The sequence below is a fragment of the Macrobrachium nipponense genome, chromosome 12 (genome assembly GCF_015104395.2).
Source record: "Macrobrachium nipponense isolate FS-2020 chromosome 12, ASM1510439v2, whole genome shotgun sequence".
Classification (NCBI taxonomy): Eukaryota; Metazoa; Arthropoda; class Malacostraca; order Decapoda; family Palaemonidae; genus Macrobrachium; species Macrobrachium nipponense.
The window spans coordinates 43,734,533-43,761,218 of NC_087205.1; the positions used below are offsets into that span (position 1 = coordinate 43,734,533).

A 26,686-nucleotide genomic window follows, 5' to 3' on the forward strand; every position below is an offset into this window, starting at 1 on the left:
ATTACTAGCCTCTAGTCTTGATCCACTTTTGAAAGTAGGGGTAATATATGCTAATTTGTGCTCATCATAAATCTTGCCTGTATCTATACTTTGTCTTAATAATATTGCAAGTGGCTTTGCGATAGAATGAACTACTTTCTTTAACAAAATAGCAGGAACTCCATCAGGCCCTGCTGCAGCTCCATTTTTAATTTCATTAATAGCCTGCACAATATCAGCTTCATTAATATCTATGTCAGCTAAATATTCACTATTTTCGTCCCTTCCTTCTATATCATTATCTTCATTATCTATTCTAGAGATGAACTCTCTCTTATATCGTTCTGCCAATATGTTGCAAATTTTCCTTTTTTTCATTCGTTAATCTCCTTTCAAATCTTAGAGGGCCAATTTCTATTCTTCCTTTATTCATCTTTTTCGCGTATGTGTATAATAGTTTGGGGTTTTGCTTGATATTTATTAGGGTTTTTTCTTCCAATTCCCGTTTTTCATTTTCTTTTGATTGTATAATCTTTTGTTCTGCATTTTCTATCTTACTTTTTAGTTCTATAACTTTCCATGCATTTTTTTCTTTTGCAAGACCTTTTTTCCACTTTCTGATTTTCTGGAACAAGATCCTTCTGTCTCTTGGTATGCATGACTGATGTTTACTTTTCTTCTTCGGTATATATTTATCCACTATTTTCTCTAATATTTTATATAATATCTCCGTATTTACCCTTATGTCATCACTTACGAAAATGTTATCCCAATCTTTGTTTAATTCCTCATTTATTTCTGACCATTTTATATTTTTACTGTAGAAGTTGTATTCTTCCATATCCTTCCCACTTTTTCATTTCTTGCTTATCTCTGTTTTCACTTGCTTTGGAATGGACTGTTAATTCTATGACATTATGGTCTGAAATATTCGCATTATAAACTATTATTTCTTTAACATAATTCATCTCGTTCATAAATACTAGGTCTAAAGTATTTTCCTTTCTTGTTGGCAGGTGATTTATTTGTTGAATGTTGTATTCTAGTAGCATATCTAATAGCTTTTCGAATTGCCTCTTATCTTCTGCACTACTATATTCTCTTTTTTTTATATGTATAAGTACAACCACAATCTCCTATTCGTTCTTTCCAGTCTACGAAAGGAAAGTTGAAGTCTCCAGATAGGAGAATAATCCAGTCCTTGTGATTTCTACATATATCATCCAATTTTTCTATTATTAAGTCAAACTCTTTAGTATTAGGAGGTATATATTACTATGTTCATTAATTTTTCAGATTCAAATTCTACCGCTATTAGTTCACATTCTGAGTTACTTTTTGTCTTTCCCATATATTGCCGGTTCCCCTTTCATTCCTATTTTTTCTATCTGATCTATAAGTTTGGAACCCTTTTATTTGATCATCATTCCCAGTCTCTTGGGAATACCAGGTTTCACTTATATTCATTATATCTATTTTCTTTCCAATTTGAGTTAGTTCTTCTAAGTGCTCTATTTTTCTTTTTGAGTTACTCGTAACTAAACCCTGCGCATTCATCACTATGATGGTTTGCGTGTTTTTTCTTTCTTCATTTAATATTGGTAATAATAAGGATTTTCCCATGTCTCTCCTGTTCTGGTATGTTGTTCTTATTTTCATTTCCAGAAATTCTGACATTAAAAAATCCAACTTTTCCATAATATTTGATCTTCCTTCATCATAATTATTCATTTTGTGTCTGAATCTGCAATTTTTTCCGTATCTGCAATTTCCTCTTGCATAATAAATACAGTTATTATCTCTTGAGTAGAATCTTGGAGCTGATGCTTTGAGAGAGAGAGAGAGAGAGAGAGAGAAAGAAACTCATATGCATCCTTTTGTCAAACAGGGTAACCTACTACAAAAATGTCGCCAAAACCAAGTGATTCATGGGCCACTCGCAGACTGGTTTGGACCATTTCATACATAACTTTTCAGCTATCATATATTTATCTTATTTCGTTAAAGTGTCGTATGATGCCTTACTACCATAACCTTCATTTTCATAGAAATGCTGCAGCAGCCTTATATTTATTCAACACAGTAATATATTTGTTATCCCTTTAGTAAATCAATATAGTTCACTGAGAGCAGTTTGGTAGTTGTGGGTAAGGCTGAGGGATCCTTGAGATTGTACAGAACCACAAGTTTTGCTTTTAGTCTCTGTGTTATAAGAGGCGTTACAGTTACTATGGCCATCCGCGCATGTATGCGTATGTGCTCTTGCTTATACGTGTACATTCCATATTCTGCATATACATTATACTATATAGTGGAGTTGAAACTACTACATTAATTAAAAGCTACTCTATTTCCCACAGACACAGGTAGAAAGCTATTTGTAACAAGAAATTTTATGTGTAGGCCTATGTCTTGACATTGCTTCAAAATATAAGAATTTGACGTGTAGGCCTATGCGCTGGCATTGTCTCAAAACATAAGAAATTGACGAGTAGGCCTATGCCCTGCCATTGCCTCAAAATATAAGATATTCACTAGTAGGCCTATGTCCTACCATTGACTTAAATTATAAGTCACTGACGAGGAGGCCCATGCCCTGTCATTGCCTCAAAACATAAGAAATTGACAAGTAGGCCTATGTCCTGTCATTGCCTCAAAATATAAGAATTTGACGTGTAGGCCTATGCCCTGTCATTGCCTCAAAATATAAGAAATTGACGTAAAGGCCTATGTTCGGCCATTGCCTCAAAAAATAAGACATAGACGAATGGGCCTATGCCCTGTCATTGCCTCAACATATATAAAGTTGACGTGTAGGCCCAATCTCTCAATGTTTTGAACATTTGGCATGTAGGATTATGATGAATTAATACCTTAACATCGAAACTGGCTACATAAGTCTGTGCTTCATTCCAAGTGATGTGGTCTATGTCGTTTTGCTTATGCAGGCCAACACCAACTTAAAAAACAAACAAGATGCGTGTGTATTTAGGCTGCGCATGGTAAAAAAAAAGATGCATGGACAAGATGATCCAAGACCTTCATAATAATGATATATAACTTTATATATCTTTTATCGGAGATATCAATTGCATACTACAAAACTCAGGGCACTCAATTCTGTTGTGTCATGATGCATGTACGAAACTCAACATCATCGAACGGATTCAAATCCGGACTGGTAATCATTTGGACTAGCGTAACATCATTCCCCTTCGAGAGCTAGCCAATCACAAGCGTGCTGTGGGCGGGGCTTAGCTGCAAAGCTAGGTGGTCTCTGCTATAGATTTGTTAAACCTACTTTAGCCGTCATAACATTGACTGTCATTAACGCCAGCTAACTTTAAATGCTTAGGAATATAAACAAATTTTTGGAAACTGAAATAATGACCATTACTGCTTATGATAATGCAGAATAATCATGTTCAGTGACAAAAACGAGTAAATATTGCCGTCGTGACATGGAGTAACACAACCAAGCTATAACCCACTCTATCTTCCAGATCTCTATGAACTAATCCATCTGAGAAATTCCAATTGCTTCGGACATTTATCATGTTTTCAAGTATCTGAGCGTTTTTGCTTTGGAGTTTTAACTTATAAGATATAATTTGTATTGTATTTTCATATCATAGAGTAAATTTAGTGAGATTATGTCGTTTCAGTAAAAAGCAAATGGGAAATTCGATGAACGAAAGCTAATGAAAACTATATCTTCAGTTTTCTTGCCGATAGTACTACATAGCATTAGACCGATATACGTAGCTTTAAACCGATGCATATAGCATTAGGCGGATATATATAGTCTTAGATCTATATACATAGCCTTAGACTGATATGCATAGCCGTAGACCGATATACATAGTCTGCTCTAACCCTCTTTGTGTAAATATCATCTTATGTCACAGAAACCACTTGGCACTTTGTATATTAGCCTCTTAAGCTCTGGGGGGATGGTTATGGCGTTAGCTTAGGCATGAAATGGTTTATTTTAATTTAATTTGGCACTGTCGTGTTCTAAATTAAGGACGTTTGTATAATGTATTATGACCCTCGTTCATTATAGCTAACCTCGTGAAATACAATGATTGACTCATGGATATAATGAGGCGACAAAGGGGGACATGTATAGATTATCAGTTACAGAATGGTCTCCATAGCCAAAAGGCTTATAGGACGAGTTTGCTTAGGGATTACCATTCAGTGAATATCATTGGCCAAAAATTTTGGATTTTAATTTAATTGAATACTTTAGTGAATTGAAAATAAAGTCTTGAAATGTGAATATCTTAGGGAATATTTTTGTAAATATTTTTAATTGATAACCTTTACAAATTAAAAATACAGTCTACAATTGTGAATCTTACCTTGGTGAATATTTTTGTAAATATTTTTCAGGTAATGACTTCTTGAAAAGAAAAGGTTCTTATTATTATTGCAGGAAAAATGTAGAAAAATAAACACAAGAATACCATAAAGAAAGTGATATGAATACCTCATATTAGAATATACACACGTTGAATATTTAGTGACTATTTTTTATTTCAGTGCAATATACTTTTTAACAAAAACAAACTTTAATAATGAAAACATCATCATTGGAAGATTAGAAACAATGTTGTGTTGTTATCAAGCACAAGCTTAGTGAGTAAAATTATGACTAAGAAACTATAAAAATGTGACTAAAGAGAAAAGTAAAAAGTGATTATGAGCTATTATATTATAATTTTGCATTTAAAGTAGGCCTACTTATATTAAAATAATAAAAAACTTCTCCAGAAAAGTAAAGCAAGAACAAATTAAGATACGACTCAAGAATAAAGAGTAGCCGCTGGTGAACGGTGTATTATAAATTTCCACTTGCATTAGGCCTATACAAACTTCTATAGTAAAGAAAAATTACATTGTGATAAAAATGTGGTGTTAAAAATCAGGGTTGTACTTAGAAAAAATGGAGACATGTCACATCTAGCCATCATCTGGGCCTACTATGCCCTCAGATGTGATTTAGAATGGTAGCTGTCTCCATCCCAAACCTTGCAAAAGACTGTAGACTCAGAGTGGTAACTGTCTCCATCCTAATCCTTGCAAGGGCTGTGAATCTAGAGCAGAAATGAAAGAAAAACTGTTTAGAAAACTGTATAAAAACTGTATTACCCAGGACAGCATGGAAAGAAAAGTCATACTTGATACATGGTCATAAACAAACAGAAACAATAACAAAACGGACACTTTATCACTACGTATACCAACCTCACTTTCGAAGAGTCAATCCTAGCCTAGTACTAGGTCGAGTTTTAGTACCAGGATGGAAGAGGACGACCATCCTCCGAAGGTTTTCATTCCTCCTGAAACCCTGGGCAGGAATGGATCCATCAAATGGCTGAATTTATCTATGTACACGAGGAGGGAAGCTTCTATTACTAATGAACACAGAGTTAAGGTAAGTGATTTTTTCTGTTTTCAGGATATTTTCGGTCAAGACAAGGCTGAGAAATTGGACAATTTGTCAGAAATATTACTGGTGTATGAATTGATCGAAAATTTTGCTAAAGAATGTATTTATTAAGCAGATGGTTCATTGAAGAATTTATTCATTTGTCAGGCAGTTCAGGTATTATAATAATGATTTGATTAAATTATCATCAGCCATGATTTAGGAGAACGTTCATTTGTCAGAAACATTACTAGAGACTGAATTGATCAGAAGGTTTGCCGAAGAATAAACCTATTTGCCAGAAAGTTCAGTTAAGAAATCATTCATTTGTCAAAAGGTTCAGAGAACCTTCTTTATCTTTATCTTCAGCTTTTCCCATCTGTATATGAGGTCGCTGTTTGTTATTAGTCTTCTCCATCTTCTGCGATCGTGCACCATTACCTCACGCACGTTCTCCCGCACGTCCCTGTTAATTGTCTCTCCATCTCATTTTTGGTCTACCTTTCCTTCTTGTTCCGGGCACTTCCATTTTCATGGTTGTTTTTCATATATGTTACTTGCACATGATAGTAATTAAAATTAAGGTTCAGGGGACGATGTTGTGAACAGATTGGAATGTGCAACAGAAGAGTTGCGAGTGTTATGGAAAAGCTTCAAGATATCAGCGAATACTCTGGGTGATTGAAAGCCACAAGCCTACAAAGTTAAAATATTGTCACACCCAGGACCCTCTTAGACAGGTCAGACGGACAGAGCCCCGTTTTACGCTCTCTCTGCGCAGTGACGTCAGCTGATCCACAGCTCACCTGCCTGTGCCCTCTCCCTCTCTCTCCTGCCTGCTCCCTCTCCCTCCCTCTTGATTGATTTGGATATCCTAGATTAACTGACAGCATATTTATCATGTCTATAGTATATTTTTGAAAGGGGAATAAATATATAACCATTACGTTACTGTAAAGTTTATTTACACAGTTTATATACAAAAGTGGGACCTGCGCAAGTTGACCTAGCTGCTGGTCGAGAGTCGTGTGATCAGAAAAATGCGACATGCGAGTCTGTTCGTGCGTCAGACAGGACGTGTTCATCGAGCATTCTAGAGCAATTTAATGCTTTCATACATACGAACATCAGAGCTTCTCAGAGTGTAATATAATGAGACTGCAGGTGAAAAGCAGCTATTCTAGAAAGATCACGTGAAGTGAAACGAGTTCAGTGGGAAAGCGCAGAAGATTCATCCAGAAAAGTAAAAAGACTTTGTTAAACAGTTGAACATTTTACAGATGTCCTGAGAGCAGCTGAAGTGCAGTGGAAAATTATCTTTTTCCCTTCCATATCATAATTATGCATTTTCATTGTATGTGTAACCATTTTTATTTTATTTCTGATAATTGTGGTTTCTTTTCACACAAGAATTCGAATGTCACTACATAAAACGAATTGCCTGACTGACACTTTTATCTCTTAGTTTTTGGGAAAACAGAAATAGTGGTTGAACAGATGGGTTTCATATAAAGACGTAATGTTTGACATTTTTAATCGAGATGATTATTCTGATTGTGATTGTGTTTCATGTTTTGGGACCTCCAGTTCATTTTCCCTTTTTGATGTTAGTTTCTTTAGGGAAACAAAGACTATTTTTGCATCTCAGAGTTTGGTTTTAGCCTTGATCTTATAACTTAATTTAGCTACAGAGATGCCAGTTCGTGATGGACGCTCAAGGTAGGTTACGTTACCAGGTGGTGTTTTTGTCTCCTTTTATTAGACAAGGTCACTTAGACCCTTGTAACATAGCACCCTCCTCTCCTCTCATAACATGCCCAAACCATTGCAATCGTCTCTACTGCAGCTTCTTTGATATTTCTGTGACTTTCACCGTCCCTCTTATGAAGTCATTCCTTATCCTATCTCTCCTTGTCACTCCGCATATCCAACGTAACATTCTCATTTCTGCCACTTCCATCCTTCTCTCTTGTGCTTTCTTCATGGGCCATGTTTCACAACTATACATCAACGCAGGTCTGCCATTTTTCTCTTTAGCTTTACATTAAATCTTTTGTCAAATAGCACACCGATGTTCTTCTCCAAATGCACCAAGCTGATTGCATTCTGTGGTTCACTTCCTCCTCCATCCCTCCACAATTAGTGATACGCGACCCGAGGTACTTAAAGGATGTAGCTCCTTTTGCTTCTTCCTGTTCCATTCATCCCCATATATTCAGTTTTTGCTCTGCTTATCTTTAGGCCTCTGTCCTCCAACGCACTTCTCCGCTACTCCAATTTCCTGTCTGCTTCTTCCTTACTGGTGGTTACTAACACTATGTCACCTGCAAAGATTAGACTCCAAGGCACCTGATCTTTCAATCCAGTCACCATAAAATTAGATATAGGGACTCATGGCAGAACCTTGGGTGGAGTCCAACTTTCACCTCAAACTTCTCTGTTGTTCCCACTAAGCTTCTTACTTGTTTGTTGTTTCTCTTTACATGTCATGTACGATCCTCACATATTTTTCTGGGATACCTTTTTCTCTCATGTAAGTCCAGGCTTCTTGTCTGGGCACTCGATCACATGCTTTCTCAAGATCTATAAATACTAGATGTAGTTCCTTTCCTTTTTCGCTATATTTTGCCATGACTTTTCGCAATACAAAGATGGCATCTGTTGTCCCTTTTCCTGGCATGAACCCAAACTGTTCTTCACTATAGAGGTTCAGAGAATATGATAAAAATTTAGTTAAATTGTCATTAGCCATAATTAAGGTAGACATTCATTTGTCAGAAGCATTATTGGAAAATGAATTGAACAGGTCTGTTGAACAATAAATTCATTTGTTAGAAGCTTTACTAAATAATTCATTCTGCTGTTAGAACATTCACTGAAGAATTAATTCAAAAGAGAATATTGAATGTAATTAAAATGTTATTAGTATGACTTAAGAACGAACTCATTTGTCACAAGACATTCATTTGTCAGCAAATTTCCGTAAGAATTAATCCTTTAGTCAGAAGAGTGAAAGGGAGACGAAAACACACATACGCACAAAGAGAGAGAGAGAGAGAGAGAGAGAGAGAGAGAGAGAGAGAGAGAGAGACGCAGCTTTAACAGAAAGAACAGAATTGCACACACGCACACACAGACGGGAGGTAATGGATCAGAGTTCACTTTTCAACGGGCGGGCGAATCTGGGAAAAGTTGCTAATGAGGACTCAAGTGCTGCTTTTAAAGGTGTCTTTTGCATTGAAACATTAGACCGAGTCTAACGGACAAGTTTTTCCCAGGTGTAGACACCGGGACTTCTTTTCTTATGGATGGCCTTGAGTCTGTCCATCACCTTTTTCTTTTGTTGTTCTTAAAGGTGTATGTCGTATTGGAACGTTAGACCGAGTCTTATTGCAGAGATCCACAAGGAAATATCACTTGATGTTTCCCGTGGCCGCCGACGCACTAGAACTTACTTTTGGTTTTATTTTTTATGTCCGTGCGTCCGTCCGTGACGCTTTTGGTAAATGTTGCGCTTGTTAAAGTGATATTAAATGCTACTGTAGTAACCGTTAGTTTGCCTGCTTTGGTATGCTCTTTCTACCCCTGGTTTTCGTTACTTATAACATTTGATCTAAGAGGTTGTAGGTCTATTTTTCCTCTGCGGTTGAGTGATAGACCGATATGAAGTCCCTTCTCTGGCGTTGCGATATAAGTTACTATAATTATTGTTAGTTTATCTGTTTTGATGTTATCTTCCTGCACGGTTTTGTGTCCGGTAACTCATAATTTATTCAAAAGACTGAAAATAAAACTTTATTTTATTTCTGTATCTGAGTTAGGCCTAAGACATAACTTAGCAATTTCCTTTTATAAAGGAAATTGCTAGGTTACAGTCGTTGGATACAAACCTGAAATCTATTATATATTTGTTATTCATTAGTAAAAGTATAGGGGAGAGTGGGACACGTTGAACATATTGTCGTAATTCTCTCTCCAAAAATTTTTCTGGAAGATTTCGGTCTAGTACTTACCAACAAAAAGTTCAACCATTACACTAATTATTCTGTGAAGCAGATGGGGTTCTTATAATTCCTTGGGGGTGTACTTTAAGGTTAAAAAAAAATCCAAATTGGTTCAGTCTGCCCCGTAGCTGGGGCACATTGAAAACCTAAGGAGCAGCTTGATCCATGTTACTTATAGAAGGAAATACAAGTACAATTTGTTTATTTGTATATATGTAAGCCTATTAATTAGTTCCGCTTATAAAAATAGAAATAAAATATCCTCATTGGTTTCACAAAATCCTAACATAAACTACTTTCTTTGGCTTCATTAAGCTAATTTCTTATGGATAGTCTACAATTAAGCTAACGAGATCTGCCATCTTTGGCATGGCTCTGTTATAATGGGATTTATAAATCTCACATCTTTGGCATGAAACTGTAATAATTAGGTTTATGAATCTCACTTGAGATAAATCCCTAAACAAGTATGGTACAGAAATAATTTCTGTCCTTCAAAAAGACACTGTTTTATCTGAAATTAAAGAAGGGATATGAAAAAGTAAAGAAAATTAAAGTACATATTTAAAAAAGAATAAAAGAAGAGAAAAACAAAACCATAGTAATAACTTATTGACATTTGTATTGCTCAAAGTCCACATCAAAGTGTATCATGGACTGCACCCTTTTTGTACCACCACTGCAGACTGGATTTGGGAGGCGCATCAGAATTTCACTTCTCATAACTTTGGTGTTGTCCTCACAAGGCGGCTTAGTGAATTTACCAAGACATTTCTTTGACTGACGATAAAAACCTACATCATAGCAAATTTCACCATTGTCTGTAAATATGCCATCAATCTGACCAACATAAAATAGCCTTTTATTCTTTGAATTAACTGGTTTAAATTTGACAAACACAAAATCCCCTGACTCTGGTTCCTTTCTTGACTGTTCTCCTGTCAAATCCTCATCAAAATCTTCTTCATATTCACTCGATTCTCCATGAAGAGACATATCTTCATCACCTGTTTCGTCTGAACTTTCTTCCGCAACAGGTAGCTTTTTTGCTTCAACAATTTTTCCTCTTGCTCTCTCATTGCACGCTCTTTTACTGGGGTGCTTGTGATCAACTTCCAGCCAACAGATTTTCTCTTACAACCCTTTTTTGTTGACAGATTTGTCAATTTTCGCTTAGGAACTCTTCAAAGCTAGTCTGATGCTGCTGGGATTCATCATGGTTCATTACAGGCACATCTGACGAAACTGACTCTCTTTCACCAATATTTACATCACAACTGTGACTAGATCTGTTTGCATCATTTGTAAACACTGATGCTGCAAGGAAATCATCATCAGAGAATATTTCACTGTTAATAGGCCAAAGGCCAGTTTTCTTGAATCCTGCTGAAATCTTTTTTGATGAAATAGCTCTGTAATAAGCCTTAGTAAAGCACTTTGATAAGTTACAGATGGATATTCTTTTGCATGGATGACTTAGGTTCCACTCATTAATTAACAGCCTTCTTATAATGAGTTTTCAGAAGGCCATAGACTGACACGTCTAGTGGTTACAATTTGTGTGACGTATGAGGCGGGAAAGTTATGATTGATAGTCCATGGTCCCGTGCAACATCAATACCTTCAAGGGACAAGTCACTTTCATGATTGCCCATGGATAGAATAGCAGGGTTATCCTTTGAGCAGCCAATATGCTTAATAAAATGCTTTAAAGCAAGAGGAAACACATCACAGTTCATCCATCCTGTTTGAACAGCCAAACCTAAAGTTCCTGAAGGAGCTCCTTTGGTCATAAAGTCCTTGAAGTGCACCCTTGGGAATACCATAGCAGGTGGTAAACTTCTCCCAACTGCATTCACGCAGCAACATACAGTGACTATACTCTGTTTTTTTCCATCTGTCCATCCGCCTGTGGTGTTTTTGTATGGTAACACTGCGTCCCGGGCTTTAGATAGTAACATTCAGCCTACATTCATCGATTATAATAATATCCTATTTCGAATATTAACGGTGTAATTCGCATACAGTAAATTATGAAAACACTTTTCAGTTGCAAATGTACACCCAGATATCCTTTTATTTACCTAAAACTTACACATAGCGTAACTATCTAAAGCCCGGGATGCAGTGTTACCATACAAAAACACCAAAGGCGGATGGACAGATGAAAAAAAAACCGAGTATAGTGTACCCCTCTCTGCTGCTGTGATTTGTCCAACTTGGTTGAGTCCTCTAGTAGCTAGGACTTTTGGGAGATTTTGTACAGTAGTAATCCCGGTTTCATCGAGATTGAAAATGGACTCTGGCCCAAACTTCTTCTTAGCTTGAACTTTGGTCCATGGGTCAAAGAGGTCACTCACAGATTTTTTATTAAAGCCTTGTGCCCTTGCCATACTGGTTGCTTCAGGTGAACGAAGGTAAATCGTGAGAAGACACTTCAAAAATCCAGCCATCCAATTATTCGAAAACAGTTGTTCGAAAACAAATATTCGGAAAGTAATTGTTCGACATAAAAGTTGTTCGAATCAACAATTGTTCGAAAAATATACCTATAAAAAGTTGTTCAAAAATAATTATTTTATAAACACTCATTTTGTTTTTGTTAAGAAAATAAAAAAAATAGTATTACAGGATATAAAAAAAGGACACAATAAAATGGACATGAATTTATTTCTGAGTAATACAGGATAAAATAAGTTTAATAAAATGACAATTTCAAAACAAAATATCTGCAAATTTACAAACTGATATGATATGAAATCGCGCGTAAATAATCGATCACATTCTGATACTCGAAGAATTTATCAGTAAGCGACTTCAAGCGTTCTGCAGACCTTTGATATTTTTTTTCCCTTGTGTTGCACTCGATCCCACCTAATAATTTGTCGATATTAATTTCAGTCAGGGCTTGTTCTCTTCTTAGTGCTGCTAAGAATTTCCAGATAGTTGGATGACATCCAGAGACTTGATGAAGAAATGCGTGGTGCCATCCTTCAATTATGTTGTTTGTCTTGGGCAAATCTTGTACCCTTTCAAAACCGGACCACATTTCAATTTCAAATTTAGGTTGGCGACGCGTATGCCTACGGCCAGGCAGCCCAATCCAGGTATCTTCATATTAGTCCACTATAGTAAAGCTTCAGCTGGAAATATATTTTCATCCATTAGTGCGCTGAAAGTTTCGACGACTCGATCCGCAGGAACGAAGGCAGGGGCTAGTAGCATGCGAATGTTTAGCGAAAACTCAGCATCAGTGTCATACCTTCTCTTGAGGCCGAATTCACAAACTTTTCTATATACACACCGACACAAATGCACTTTTCAGCAAAATGTTGGCATTTCCAATAGACCTTTGACCTTACTTGCTTGTCTTTCACATATACGAATCCGTCCAGTAATAGCATGGCTCTTCCTTTCTCGCTTTGAATAAATTCAGCCATGTCTTTTTGCAAAGGGTGTATCCTCTAAACTAAAAAAATCTTTTTGAGTTTTCTTGGAAATGAACTGTTATGTTTATCTTTTTCGAACAATTGTTATGTCGAATAATTACTTTTCGAATAATTGTTTTCGAACAACTGTTTTCGAATAATTGTTTTCGAATTATTGTCCGGATACGCAGCCATACAGTCCTTTCCTGCCATACTGTTGTGCTGCCAAGCATCAGGGATTTTCTTTTTTTGTTTCTTTGCTGCATACTCGTAAGCAAGCTGCATTGTTGCTGTTAAAGAGAGCCCATGAAACATTAAGGAGCATATTTGTACATATTTTTGTAAGCCATCATCCTCTTCATCAGTAAATACCTGAAAAATAAAGTAGAAAACTATGCTACTGTATTTGAATGAAGTTACTACATATTAGGCTATTATTCAATCTTTATTTATTCAAATTTTACTCAAACAAAATCACTAGTTAGCTTAGGCCTAATCCTGACCTGCCTTGTATTGTATTTTGGCATTTAGTCTTTAGCTTCTGCTTGACCCTCAGTGAATTTCATATAATATCTTGATAATGTAGTTCTATTTATTTTGAGAGCGCAACTCACTTCCCTGATAGACTTTCCACCAGTAACTTCTTGAACAGCCCTTTTCATGAAGCTGCCATCAGCTTTGCTTCTATCAGTTTTGGGTTTGTAGTTTCGAACCATCTGTTGGAGAAAGGAACCAATAAAAATATCTGCAAGCTTGTATTACTCTTATAATTCACTTGTGCTCATTAATATTAAATAAAACCAGTTTATAGCAAGTTTACAATAATAAAATGCATGGGGTACTTTGAACCATATGATAGGGGTACATTGAGCCACATGTGCAATATGCCTTTTATGTAATGGTTCAAAGTGCCCCATTTTCAATCCTTAGAAAAACATGGACATCCAACACTGGTATAGGCCTAATCAGACCTAATAAATCTCTCATAAGAAGAATCATCTGATCCACTAGGTATACCAGTCATGTGACTGAGAGTATCTGGTAAAGGAATATTATGAGGATTGTTACTCACCTCTGAATATTTACATAGGAGGTTCAAAATCCAAGAAACGTCCTACTTTATTTTTCAGGTACTTACTGATGAAGAGGAAGATGGCTTACAAAAATATGTACAAATAATTATGCTCCTTAATGTTTCATGGGCTCTCTTTAACGGCAGCAAGGCAACTTGCTTGCTACAGTTTGGTTAGCACCTTACTGGTCATAAAGTGAGGCATCAACAGAGGGTTCTTGCACGGGAGACATCTAGTGGCAAAATAGAAAACTGTGCCTGGAAAGTCCAATGGTTCAATGTGCCCCTATGTTCAAGGTGCCCCACTCTCCCTTAGAGTATTTTCATTCTGTATCAAAGTTAGACCTAAGGCGTAACAAAACTATTTTGATTCTGTATCAAACTTAGGTCTTCGACAACCAAACAATTTCCTCTTGTAAAGGTTGCTAATTTAGATACAGAGAGCTTCTTGGAAGCTGGAATATATTATGTATTTGCTTTTTATCCATTAAACAAAACAGTATTTTCATTCTGTATTAGTTTGGTTGTGTAAGACGTAACCAAACTATTTCCTCTTAAAAGTTTGCTAATTTAACCACCTAATCTCCTGTCACGTCTCGTAGTGTTTGAAACAAGCCTACAATTTATCATGTATCTGTTATTCATTTGCAAAATAAGACTATTTCTATTCTGCATCAGTTCGGCCTAAGGCGTAACAAAAACAATTTCCTCACAAAATTTGTTATTTAAACCACAGAAAGCATCTGTCATTCCTCTCAGCATTGCAAACAACCCTTCTCCGGTCTTCTCGAGGCAATTACCAAATCAATATTCACCGAGATATTCCTTTGGCGTTTTTTAAAATTCAAACAACTCACTGGGACGTCCGACGTCAGCCTACACAAAAATCAACCTCGAATCGAAAGTCAAAATTTCAGTGGCTGCGTCGTGTTTACAATCTAATTTTGAACACGGCTCAGCGGCGTTCACTTTTGACTGTTTCGACTCGTCGACTATCAGTATAGAATGGTTTTTCATGTGGGTGAAATATGGAGTGCGTTTTGTATGTGCTTGGATGTTAATTTTCAAGGTCATTGGGAGATAGGCCTACGCATGATGTCTTACAGCCAAATACAAGGTAAGATTGTTTACTGATTAAATGTATAATCAACTAAATAGCTGTGCTTATTTGTAAGGGCAATGTAATATAATATTATATATGTATAGGCATACATGCATACTTACATATATATATATAATTATATATATATATTATCTATATATATTATATATATATTATATATATATATATATATATATGTGTGTGTGTGTGTGTGTGTGTGTGTGTGTGTGTGTGTGTGTGTGTGTGTGTTAAATAGCACTCAATTACCCATTATATTATTAGACAAAAATCGAAAGTATCCATCATCCATTGAACCAAGCCCAAAGAGCGATTTAAACATTACCATAACACTAATTTCCATCAAAATATTTCTCCCTAATTACTGTATAAACCACCCTCATTTGCATGTGCTAAATAAGCTTGCTAAATAAGTTTAATTTGCTAATTTATCACGAAATTACCCACAAAACGGTTTGGTAGTTGAGAAAAGTGATTAATTGTGCTATTTCAGTTTGCAATTAGACAACATGATTTGGAGAAAGGAATAATACTAACTGATAGTTCTTCTAGTGAATTTATTGATTAATATATAATGTTTGAAACACGCGTCATAGAAAGAATGTTGAAGATATATTTGTCAGAAAAATGAATAAATTACCAAGTATAACGGTATTTCTGCAGAGGTTTGTAGGTGCTTAGTCTCCTTCAGGGTACTAAAAGATAAAAGACTTGTAAAACTTATAAACAACTTATAAAAGTATATTGCAACTATAATTGATTAGAAGGCATCGGGAGTTTCAGACAACCTTTGAAAAGTTTGTTATCGTTTTTATACCAATAAGTAATCTGTAATACTTTATAGTTGTAAGTGCACTTAACGTTAATGAACTTTCACTGGGAATGGTTTTTAAGTTTCTCCTCCTCTCTAGTCCTCTCTCTCGTCTCTCTCTCCGTGATCTCTCGTCTCGTCTCTCTCTCTCTCTCTCTCTCTCTCATAACATTATGATTATTACTGATCAGATGGTAACATATAGTTCAATACTTTATTCGTACTTATTACATTCACTACATACATAGCTATACATATTATATATATATATATATATATATATATATATATATATATATATATATATATATATATATATATATATAAATTCAACTCCCCAATTCGACTGAATATTATAAACTACTAGTTCAAAATAACAAATTTATTTACACTAAACTCAAACCTTATATTAACACTGGCATATATTTCTCTTTAGACTATCCAAATTACCTTTTCACAATTTTATAAATTTTTCACTGATTCGAAAACATTTAAAGTATTTTATTAATGTACTTGACAAACGTTAAGCAAATTTAGTTAGAGGGAAAGTATATATGCTCGTTTCATTTCGAATTACGTTTTGCCGTGCTCGTTGCAATGTCATCAATTTTACGCTAGGAAAGTAGTTAACTGGCGCTTTCTAATCTTAGCAGGTCTGAACATAAGCAAGCACACGCACACATATTTATATGTGCACTTATAATACACTTGCAATATATATACTATGTACTACATATATATATATGTATAAGTATACACACACGCATTTATGCTATATATATATATATATATATATAATATATATATATATATATATATATTTATATATGTGTATGTATATATATATATATATATATATAATATATATATATATCTATATACGTAATTGTAATAGCCACAATGCCCTCTTAAGTTCTCGAATTATTCTCCGCGCTTTTTCGGATACTCTTGTCACTACAAAGCCTTATGAAGTATGAAGAAATCATGATGTCCGGTAGCGGAAAACGAACCTGTGTCACCAAGTCACGTCGAGGTTACGTTGCCGATCTGACCACGAGAGGGTGAAAAGTCTATTGCCTCTCGTACATACATAATATACTGCCGTTTTCATATATATTCATAAGAGCCATAATAGACCCATCCTCACCATTGTAGCCAAGTGGGCAATCGTTTTTATTGCTTTTTAGGTTGAAATAGACATGTAAAATCTACTGGTCAGTTTTTATCAGATACATATGTAATTGTAATAGTCACAATGCACTCTTAGCTTCTGAATTCCTGCTACCGGACATCATAATTTCTTCATATTTCTTGCACTTGGATCTTAAGGCTTTGTGGTGACAAGCTTATTCAAAAAAAGCGCAAAAATTTTCGAGAAGTTAAAAAGAGCATTGTGGGTATTGCAATTACATAAGTATCTGGTAAAAAGTGACCAGTAGACTCTACACACACACACACACGCACATTTATATATGTACATATATATATATATATATATATATATATATATATATATGTGTGTGTGTGTGTGTGTGTGTGTGTGTGTGTTTTTAAAAATTAGGTATGAATAATCTTGTATTAGTGCACTGTTAAGTAACTGTTTATTTCTCTATTACCTATAATTAAACAAAATTATGGCCCCATTCATAACTGTGGCACCAGATAACTCGCATTCAATCACTCAGCCCCCGAAGACTAATTCGTATAATTTTTCATGATTTCGAATAAATCTTCTTCTTTGCCTTCAGCTTTTCCCATTTCTATATGGGGTTGCTGTTTCTAGTCAGCCTTCTCCATCTTCCTCTGTCCTGTACATCTTGTTCTCTTAGACCCTTTTCCTTCATGTCATTCAATAATTTATCTTTCCACCTGAACTTTTGCCTTCCCCTCCCTCTTCTGCCCTCCACCTCCATGTTCATAACCCTCTTACATACGTGTTCATCTTCTCTCCTCATGACATGACCTGACCATTTGAGTCTTCTTTCCTGAGCTTTTTTGAAACCTCTAATACTTTAACTGTCTCCCTGATCAATTCATTCCGGATCTTATCTCTTTTTGTGACACCACACATCCACCTCAGCGTTCTCATCTCCGCCACTTCCATTCTTCTTTCTTGTTCTTTCTTTATTGGCCAAGTCTCTGCCCCATAGAGCATGGCTGGTCTAACTACGCTTTTATAAAACTTTCATTTAACTTTTGCACTGATCCTCCTGTCACATAGCATCCCTGATGACTTTCTCCAATTCATTCAAGCACACTGAATTCTATTACTGACTTCTGCATCAAGGTTTCCATTCTCACTCATAACAGAACCAAGATATTTGAAGGAGCTAACCCTCTTTATGTTTTCTTGGCCCAGTTTCACTGTTCCCTGCCATTCCTCTCCACATGTCCACATATATTCTGTCTTTGTTTTGGTAATTTTTAAGCCTCTACTCTCAAGTTCTTCTCTCCATCTTCCTAGCTTGAGTTGGACACCTTCTCTTGTTAGATCAGTCAGCACAATGTCATCAGCAAACATTGCACACCAAGGCACCTCTTATCTAACTTCCGATGTTATAACATCCATCACAATATCAAACACGTAGGGACTAAGGGCTGAACCCTGGTGGAGACCAAATTTCACCTTAAACTTCTCTGTAGTTCCAACAGTGCTTCTAACTTGCGTGGTTGCCTCTGCTTACATATATTTCATTATTCTGACACTTTACAGAAACTCGTTTCTCTCTCAAGCACCTCCATACTTCCTGCCTATGTATCCTATTATATGCTTTATCCAAGTCAATGAACACCAGATGTAGTCCTTTCTGTTTCTCTCTATATTTCTCTACTGTCTGCCTTAGTGCAAATATTGCATCAACTGTGCTCTTTCCTGGCATAAAACCAAATTGTTCTTCACAAATTGTGGTCTCCATTCTCAATGTTCCTTCTATAATCCTCTCATATATTTTCATTGCATGTGATATCAGTTTAATTCCCACACTCCTGCACATCACCCTTCCCTTTGTAGATTGGTACCATTAGGCTATTTCTCCACATGTCGGGCATTCTTTCTTGGCGATATATCTTGGTCATTAAAACCCACAGGATGTCTATGCGTTCCTCTCCTAAACACTTCCACACTTCAGCTGGTATTCCATCAGGCCCCACTGTTTTCCACTTTTTCATTTTATCCAGTGCCTTCTTAACCTCTTCTCTGCTGATGTCCTGGACTATTCTTTTATGAGGGTTTCCATCTCCTATTATTGTTCTGGGGTTCTCTTCATTTAGTAACACTTTTAAAGTACTTCCATCTAGCTATTATGCTTTCCTCTTTTGATAAAACTCTTCCATTTTTGTCCTTGATCTGTTTGATATGTGTTAGATCCTTTGATGATTTATCTCTGCTTTTTGCTCTCTTGTGTATTCTCTTTTGGCCTTCAGCTGTCTCTAAGTGCTCATAGAGCTTGTCCATTGCAATTGCTTTTGCCTGTGCTACTGCCCGTATAGCTTTTTTTTTTTTGTAGTTTTCCAAGCTATCCTATTTTTTTCCATCTTTTCTTGGGTGTTACGGTTCCACCACCAGCTCTCTTTCTCATCTGGTGGTCCTCTGCCAGATGTCTTCCCCAATAATTCTTCTGCTATTTAAAGGATCATTGCACTACTTCCTACCACCAGGTGTTCACATCTTCTGCCAATCTGAAGCCTTTAAGAACTGCTTCCTAAAATCTCTCTCTAATTTCTTGCTCTTCTAATCGCCACCAATTTATCTTCGGTTGGACTACCTTTTTCCCCATTCCAACTCGTCTTAACAAGAGATCTGACATTACTAGCCTGTGTTGTCTGCTAACACGCTCTCCTTTAATGACCTTACAGTTCTTCACTTCTGTTAAATGGTTCCTTCTGCTCATTAAAAAAATCTATCTGCGTTTGTCTTCCCCCACTACTATATATCACATAGTCATCATTTGTGAAAAAGGTGTTGTTCATTGCCATGTCAAATGCCAGTGCAAAGTCTGTTATCAGTTTTCCTTCCTCATTCATTTCTTCCATGCCATGTCCTCCATGTATTCTACCAATGTTTTTCTGATTGTACCCGATGTTTCCATTCAAGTCTCCCCCTACAACTAACCTTTCTTCTATTTCTGTTGATGTCATGACTTCATCCATATCTCACCAGAACTTATTTTTCACCTCTTCACTGCACCCGGTCTGTGGTGCAGATGCACTCACTACATTCAAGATATGACCACCACAGCACAACCTTATTTTCATGATTCTCCCACTTTTCCTTGCAACGCCCACAATATTTTCTTTCATTTCTTTACTGATGACAATCCATACACCACTTCTTCCTGTTTCATCAGCTCCGCTATATAGCAACTTATAGCCATTGCCAATGTCCTTTGCTTTATTTCCTCTTCACGTAGTTTCCTGCACATATAAAATGTCCACTCTCCTTCCCTCCATGTCAGCTGTCACTTCCATTTTTCGACCATTCATACTGCCAACGTTCAGTTTTCCAATTCGTATCGCTTGGACTTGCTTCTTTAGCCGCGCGCGTCCTTGACGCGGTAGCCCTTGTCCATTTATCGGGGAGGTCAGGCGAGGCCTCCGCGCGTCGCGTAAGAGGGGAACGCCCTGGCCTTCTACGGCAAAAATCTTACGGGCGGATGTCTTTCCTGCCTACAACCCTCACCATTTACCCGGGCTTGGGCATAGAGTTGTGCTGGCTTGCACCCCATAGTTCGAATAAATAATTGTTTTAAAATTGTTACTCATATTACTGTTAAATTCAATGCTGTTTTCTATGTCAAAGGAACTCGTTTTCTATACTAATAGTTATATGGATCACTTTTGTAAACTGAATTGTCTTAAATTTTCTACATTTGTAGTTTTCTAATTACATTTTTATTATAATTCATGACGAAATTGATGTGTTTTCATACAGAAATAATTGGTTAGGGTTTTATCTATAATTCTGTTTTCCAAATAGAAGTGACGTTGGAATTATTATCATTATTGCTTACCCTGAAAAACGTGTTTCGCGTTGAGTTAAAGATACAGGAATTTTAGTATAGGATATTTATGATTTATTTATTAGAAAGAAAATGTTAAAAATGAATACTGTGCATGTTAAGCAGAAGATACATTTAAAAACTTCATCTAAAATATAGCGTATTTATTATAATTTTCATTGGTGAAACGGCTCAATTTGACTGAAGATTTGAGCACGGTTTATTTTATTCAGTGTACCTATACTGAATTTAGGCTGTTTCTGTTCAGAGGTTTTGTGCTTCCACTTAACTGAGAATATATGAGCGTCTTTAATTTGAGTCCTTTCTATTTGAACCTTGTTAGTATAAGTAGTACCAAGTATGAGTATTAATTACGAAGACCACTTCACACTGAGTTGGGAATATAATATTTACAACTTATGCATGAGGCGAAAAAACTTGCTTGCGGTTCGAGTAAGATGGAGGTCGGATCATGCCTCGTTATTATTCTATCTGAAATGATCTATGTTAATGCATTCTGGGAAATGGCCACCCCATATAGAATAATATATTTATATCCTATAATCCCTATATAGTATATATATTATATATAATATATATAGATTATATATGACTGGTAAAAGTGTTCTGTAACAACAGAATTCCATCTAATAAAAGGAGCCCATAAAAACACCAAAATTGTAGAGAGAAAAGTACTATATTTCAGAGACTGCTGTCTCTCTCTTCAGGTATATGAATGAGAAAAGTTTACAGAAAAGGTGGTATTTATACCAAGAGATTCGTCCACAAGTAAGCCAGTTTAGGTCACCCCCGCTGATAATCTTCCTTTAATCTTCTTAAGCGTTGGTTGAATGAACACTGCGTCGACGATGTCCGATGTCCAATTCCCTTTTTGAGATGTTCATTACCTGCTTCTCTTTTATTAAGGCCGATTCCATCATTTGACTCTTGTACCGGCAGTTGCTGCTATAAATTACACGTGACATATTCCAGTTTATTCTATGGTTATGTTCATTTATATGATTGAAAATAGCCGAGTTCTGTTGTCCATACCTAACTGACCGTTTGTGTTGTATTAATCTCTGGGGAAGTGATTTACCTGTAAATCCGATGTAAGATTGGTCACAGTCCTGGCATGGGATCTCATATACCCCAGAGTCTTTGGGCGATGTCTTTTGTTGGACGTTAATCAGGGATTTGGCTAAGGTATTTGGGTAGGTAAATGCAAAAGGGTTGGATTTCCCAAGGGTGTGAGTTACTCTCTTAATCGTCTCCAGGTGGGGAATTTTTATTTTATTGTTGGGTGTGTCTGGTCTTGTCTTTAGGGGGTCGGTAGAAAATTACGTTTGCTTTTTGAATTGCTTTCTCAATTATATGGTCAGGATACTTTCAAGATGAAAGTTGCTTGCGAATTAGTTCAAATTCTTTTTCCAGGAAATCTGGGGAACAAATTCGTAAGGCTCTTAAGAACAGGTTGCTAGCTAGACCTATCTTGATAGTATTGTCATGATAGCTAAAGTAGTGAAATATATGAAAGTGAGAACGTTTTGGTTTTCTGTATATGGTAACAATTTGTATTCTGTCGTGTCTCTGATTATTAAAACATCAAGAAAAGGAATTTTGTTGTCTGTTTCCCATTCAACTTTAAATTTGATGCTGGGCACTAATGCGTTTAATTTTGAGAGGAATTCATTAAAATTACCCCACATTATATCCCAAAATGTTAGTATGTCATCCACGTATCTCATCCACAGCATGTTTTTTGGGTTTTATTGCATTTATTACTGTAGTTTCAAAGTATTCCATGTACAGATTGGCTAAAATAGGACTTAAAGGACTACCCATACTACACCCGAATTTTTGCTTGTAGAATGATTCCCCGAATGAAAATACGTTATTAGATGCACATCATTCAACTAACTTTATTATTTTGTCAAGTGCCAAAGGGAAATGATCTGAATAGGGGGATAATTTTTCCCTTAAAACTGAAGAACGTCCTGTACTGGTACTTTTGTGAATAGGGAGTCTACGTCAAGGCTTAAAAGTTTTATGTTGTGAAGTGGTATATGTGCTTCTCTGAATTTGTGACAAAAGTGTTTTGTCGTCATTATTTTGGGTCTGCTTTAGTTATATGACCATACGACAATTCTTCACTCTTACCTGTAGGTAGAGGGAAAGATGGTGTTTTAGTATTGGATGTAATATTCCATTTCTCGTCGCCGAGGTTTCCGGGATGAAGGGCGATAATAAAGCAATATTTTCTGCTGGTGTTTATTGGCTTAAACTACATTGAAGAAGGCGGGTAGTTGAATATACAAAATACAATAAGCGTATATAATAGAATCATAACAAACATATGAGCATCGAATGGCTCGATACACAATAAGGAATCATATCCTGCATACATGAGGTAGAATTTATAAGATCGAAGCCTCTGTGTCGGACTCGATACTAACACAATAATAATTGGTTATACTTATAACATTTACGCATTATGCAACACGTGCAATAGCTCTGAACTGAACGTGTCTGCGGAGCTAAGATTTCCCGCGCTCGTTACATAACGTCTTGCATACATAACAGTCTCCTCCCCCTTTCCCTGTTACTAAGAAACAACTGTTTTTCACATTTACAAATCTAATCTTTCAGGAGGTTTTCCTCTGTTAGGGGAGTACTATAGGTGTGTTCTGAGCTGTTGCATGATTTTCCTCTCTATTTACAGTTGGTGGTTGAACATCTAGGTGAGCAGTTTGTACTTCTGAGTTATTTAAGTTTGAGGTATTTGAAACTTGTACTTCTGTATGATTTGTACTAGATGACTGCAACTGATCAACATGACGTTTTACAATCTTTCCACCGACATTAACATCATAATGTAAATTACCCATCTTCCTGACAATTTCTCCTTGTACCCCATTTTTCTGGTGTATTGTATGACCTTACCATGACATAACCTGAAGGAGCGAAATGTCTTACATAGGGAAGTTTTTTTTACTTGATCATAACCTTTCTGTTCTAACTTACTCTGCAAGCTTGGATACATTAGATCTAACTTATTCCTGATCCTCCTCCCCATCAACAAATAAGATGTGTTACACCCTAGTATTATGCACGGTTGTTCTATAGGATAATAGGAACTTTGCAATGTGAGATGCTACATTACCAGAATTTGCTTGTCTACACTTCATATTATGTTTGAAAGTTTGAACAAATCTTTCTGCTTCACCATTCGTGGATGGATGATAAGTTGCTGATAATGTATGTTGTATACCATTTACATTCAGAAATTCCTTAAAACTCCTGTGAAGTAAACTGTGGGCCATTGTCTTGTCACTATTCTTTCTGGCAACATGCGTTGCAAGATTTGCATGAGTGATTTTATAGTTGCTACCGATGAAGTTGTTGCATGGTATAACTTCTGGCCACTTACTATATGCATCTACTAACATTAGATATGAGTATCCTAAAAATGGACCTGCAAAATCTACATGTATACGTTGCCACGGGTATCTGGGTAATTCCCATGGGTGCATTCGTGTTGGTTTTGGATTGTTTTGTTGTAATGCACAATTCATACACTTCTTCTTAACCAAATTTTCAATGTCCCTATCACACCTGGCCACCAAACATAAGTTCCTAGCAATTGACTTTGATCTGACACCCTTGGTGGTCTGCATGTATTTCTGATAGAACTTTATTTCTTAATGCATTTGGAATTACTACTCTTGATCCTCTCAAAATACATTCTTGTGTTACACTCAATTCATTCCAAATTTCTTTGTATGGTTTACAATTGGCATCTCCTGCACAAATATCTCTGCCGGTTATTAGACTTTGCACTACTTTTGAAAGTACTGTCTTTCTTTGTACCTTGTGCTATTTCCTTAGCTGTAATAGGTAAATTATATGCAGAAATCAAAAGAATACTTTCCTCATATTGTTCTGGTGCTTTGTCTACAGGCAATCTCGACAAAGCATCTGCATTACCCATCTTAGATGTTGGTCTATATTCTATGTTGTAATCATATGCCGCTAATATGATTGCCCAACGTTGTAGTCTTGCAGCTACTAACGTCGGTAAACTTGCCTTTGGACCTAAAATCATCAATAATGGTTTGTGGTCTGTAACTAATGTGAACCTTTTCCTGCCATACAGATACATATGGAACTTTTTCACTCCATACACTAGTGCTAATGCTTCCTTTTCTATTTGTGAGTAATTTCTCTCTGCTTTGTTCAATACCTAGAGGCAAAAGCTATTGGTTTTTCTGTACCATCTGCCATTACATGTGCTAGTACTGCACCTAATCCTATGTTTGAGGCGTCAACAAACCAACTTTACTGGCAAATCCATTTGATAATGTACTAAGAATGTGGGTGATGTCACTTCTGCTTTGATTCTTTCAAAAGAATTTTGACATTCCTTTGTCCAATTCCATTTTACATCTTTGTTCAGCAAATTGTACAATGGGTGTGCAATTGTTGCTAAGTTTTGAATGAAACTACCATAGAATGTTACTAAACCTAAAAATGATTGCAATTCCTTGACATTTTCTGGTAAACTTTGCTGACTGCACTGCATTTACCTTATCTTGAGTCTTATGAATACCTTTACCATTTACAATAAAGCCTAAATACTCAACCGAGTCAACTTCTAAAATACATTTACTCTGATTAACCTTGATATTGTGTTCCTTTAGTTTCTTTAGAACTGCACGTAACCTTTCTCTATGCTCTTTTTTGTTTTTGCCAGCTACTAATATGTCATCAATGAAAATGAATACTCCTGACATACCTGCAAATATTTTGTCCATTGTTTGCTGCCATATTGCTGGACCCCTGCTAGCAAAAACCATAGGGAAGTCTTTTTGGACGATACAGCCCTAAATGTGTGTTTTACAGTACATAGCTTTTGGGAATTTTCATCCATGGATAGTTGTTGAAATGCTTGTCTAAGATCTATCTTAGAAAATACTGAGCATCCTGACAAAGTTGCGAACATATCTTTAGGATTTGGCAATGGATGTTGTGCTACTTGCAATTGTGGATTTAATGTCACCTTGTAATCTCCACATAACCTAACTTGACCATTGTCCTTAACAATTGACTAAAGGTGTAGACCAATCTGAATAATCTACCTTTTCCCATGAAACCTTCACTTTCTAACCTTCTAATTTCAGTTTCCACAGCTGTTTTCAATGCATATGGAACTGGTCTTGGAGCAGAAAATCTAGGAGTAGCATTCTCCTTTAAAACTAAGACTGCTTGTGCATTCTTTACTGTTCCTACTCTGTCTTCAAATACTTCTTTGTAATCTGATAGAAGATTAGTTAATGAAATTTCTTCTGCTGGTTCTTGTTTTGTACCTGTAACCCTTAGAATACTAGGCCAATCTAATTTTATGCATCTTAACCAATCTAATCCTAATAATGTCTGTCCTTGACCCTTGACTACTGTCAATGGTAACTTACCTATCTCTTGATCTTTGTATTGAACTTTCACTTGTGATGAACCAACTACTTCTATGTTTGTACCATTATAACTTTTGAGCACTTTGTCTGAAGGTCTTATCACTAGGTTAGGTATCGTTTGTGCTACTCTTTCAGAAATTATTGTCACATCTGCAGCTGTGTCTATTTGCATGGGTTGTGAGTTTCCCATTTATTTCTATTTGAGCCATAAGACGTTCTTTTGAGTCTTTGTTCACGAAATTAATGTGAAATGCAAATTGTTCTACTTCTGTGGTCTATTTACACTTTCTTCATTTGAGCTAGAGCAGTCATTTGAATTTACGGTTCTATTGATTTGTTTGTGGTCTTTTGCTTAGCAAATTTACAC

At 36.1% G+C, this 26,686-nt stretch overlaps 1 protein-coding gene across 2 annotated transcripts in view; it reads left to right on the forward strand.

Moving 5' to 3' along the window:
* Positions 1 to 4,545: 4,545 nt before the first annotated feature.
* Positions 4,546 to 26,686, forward strand: part of LOC135224508 (uncharacterized) — a 388,697-nt gene continuing 366,556 nt past the window's right edge. Inside the window, exon 1 of one of the 2 annotated variants that reach the window (XM_064263537.1) lies at positions 4,546 to 5,422. In XM_064263537.1, coding sequence (XP_064119607.1) covers positions 5,288 to 5,422 — 135 coding nt within the window. In that variant the 5' untranslated portion in view covers positions 4,546 to 5,287. Of the gene's footprint in view, positions 5,423 to 15,016; positions 15,038 to 26,686 lie in introns of those variants that run through there. The other variant, XM_064263541.1, reaches the window with a different exon arrangement.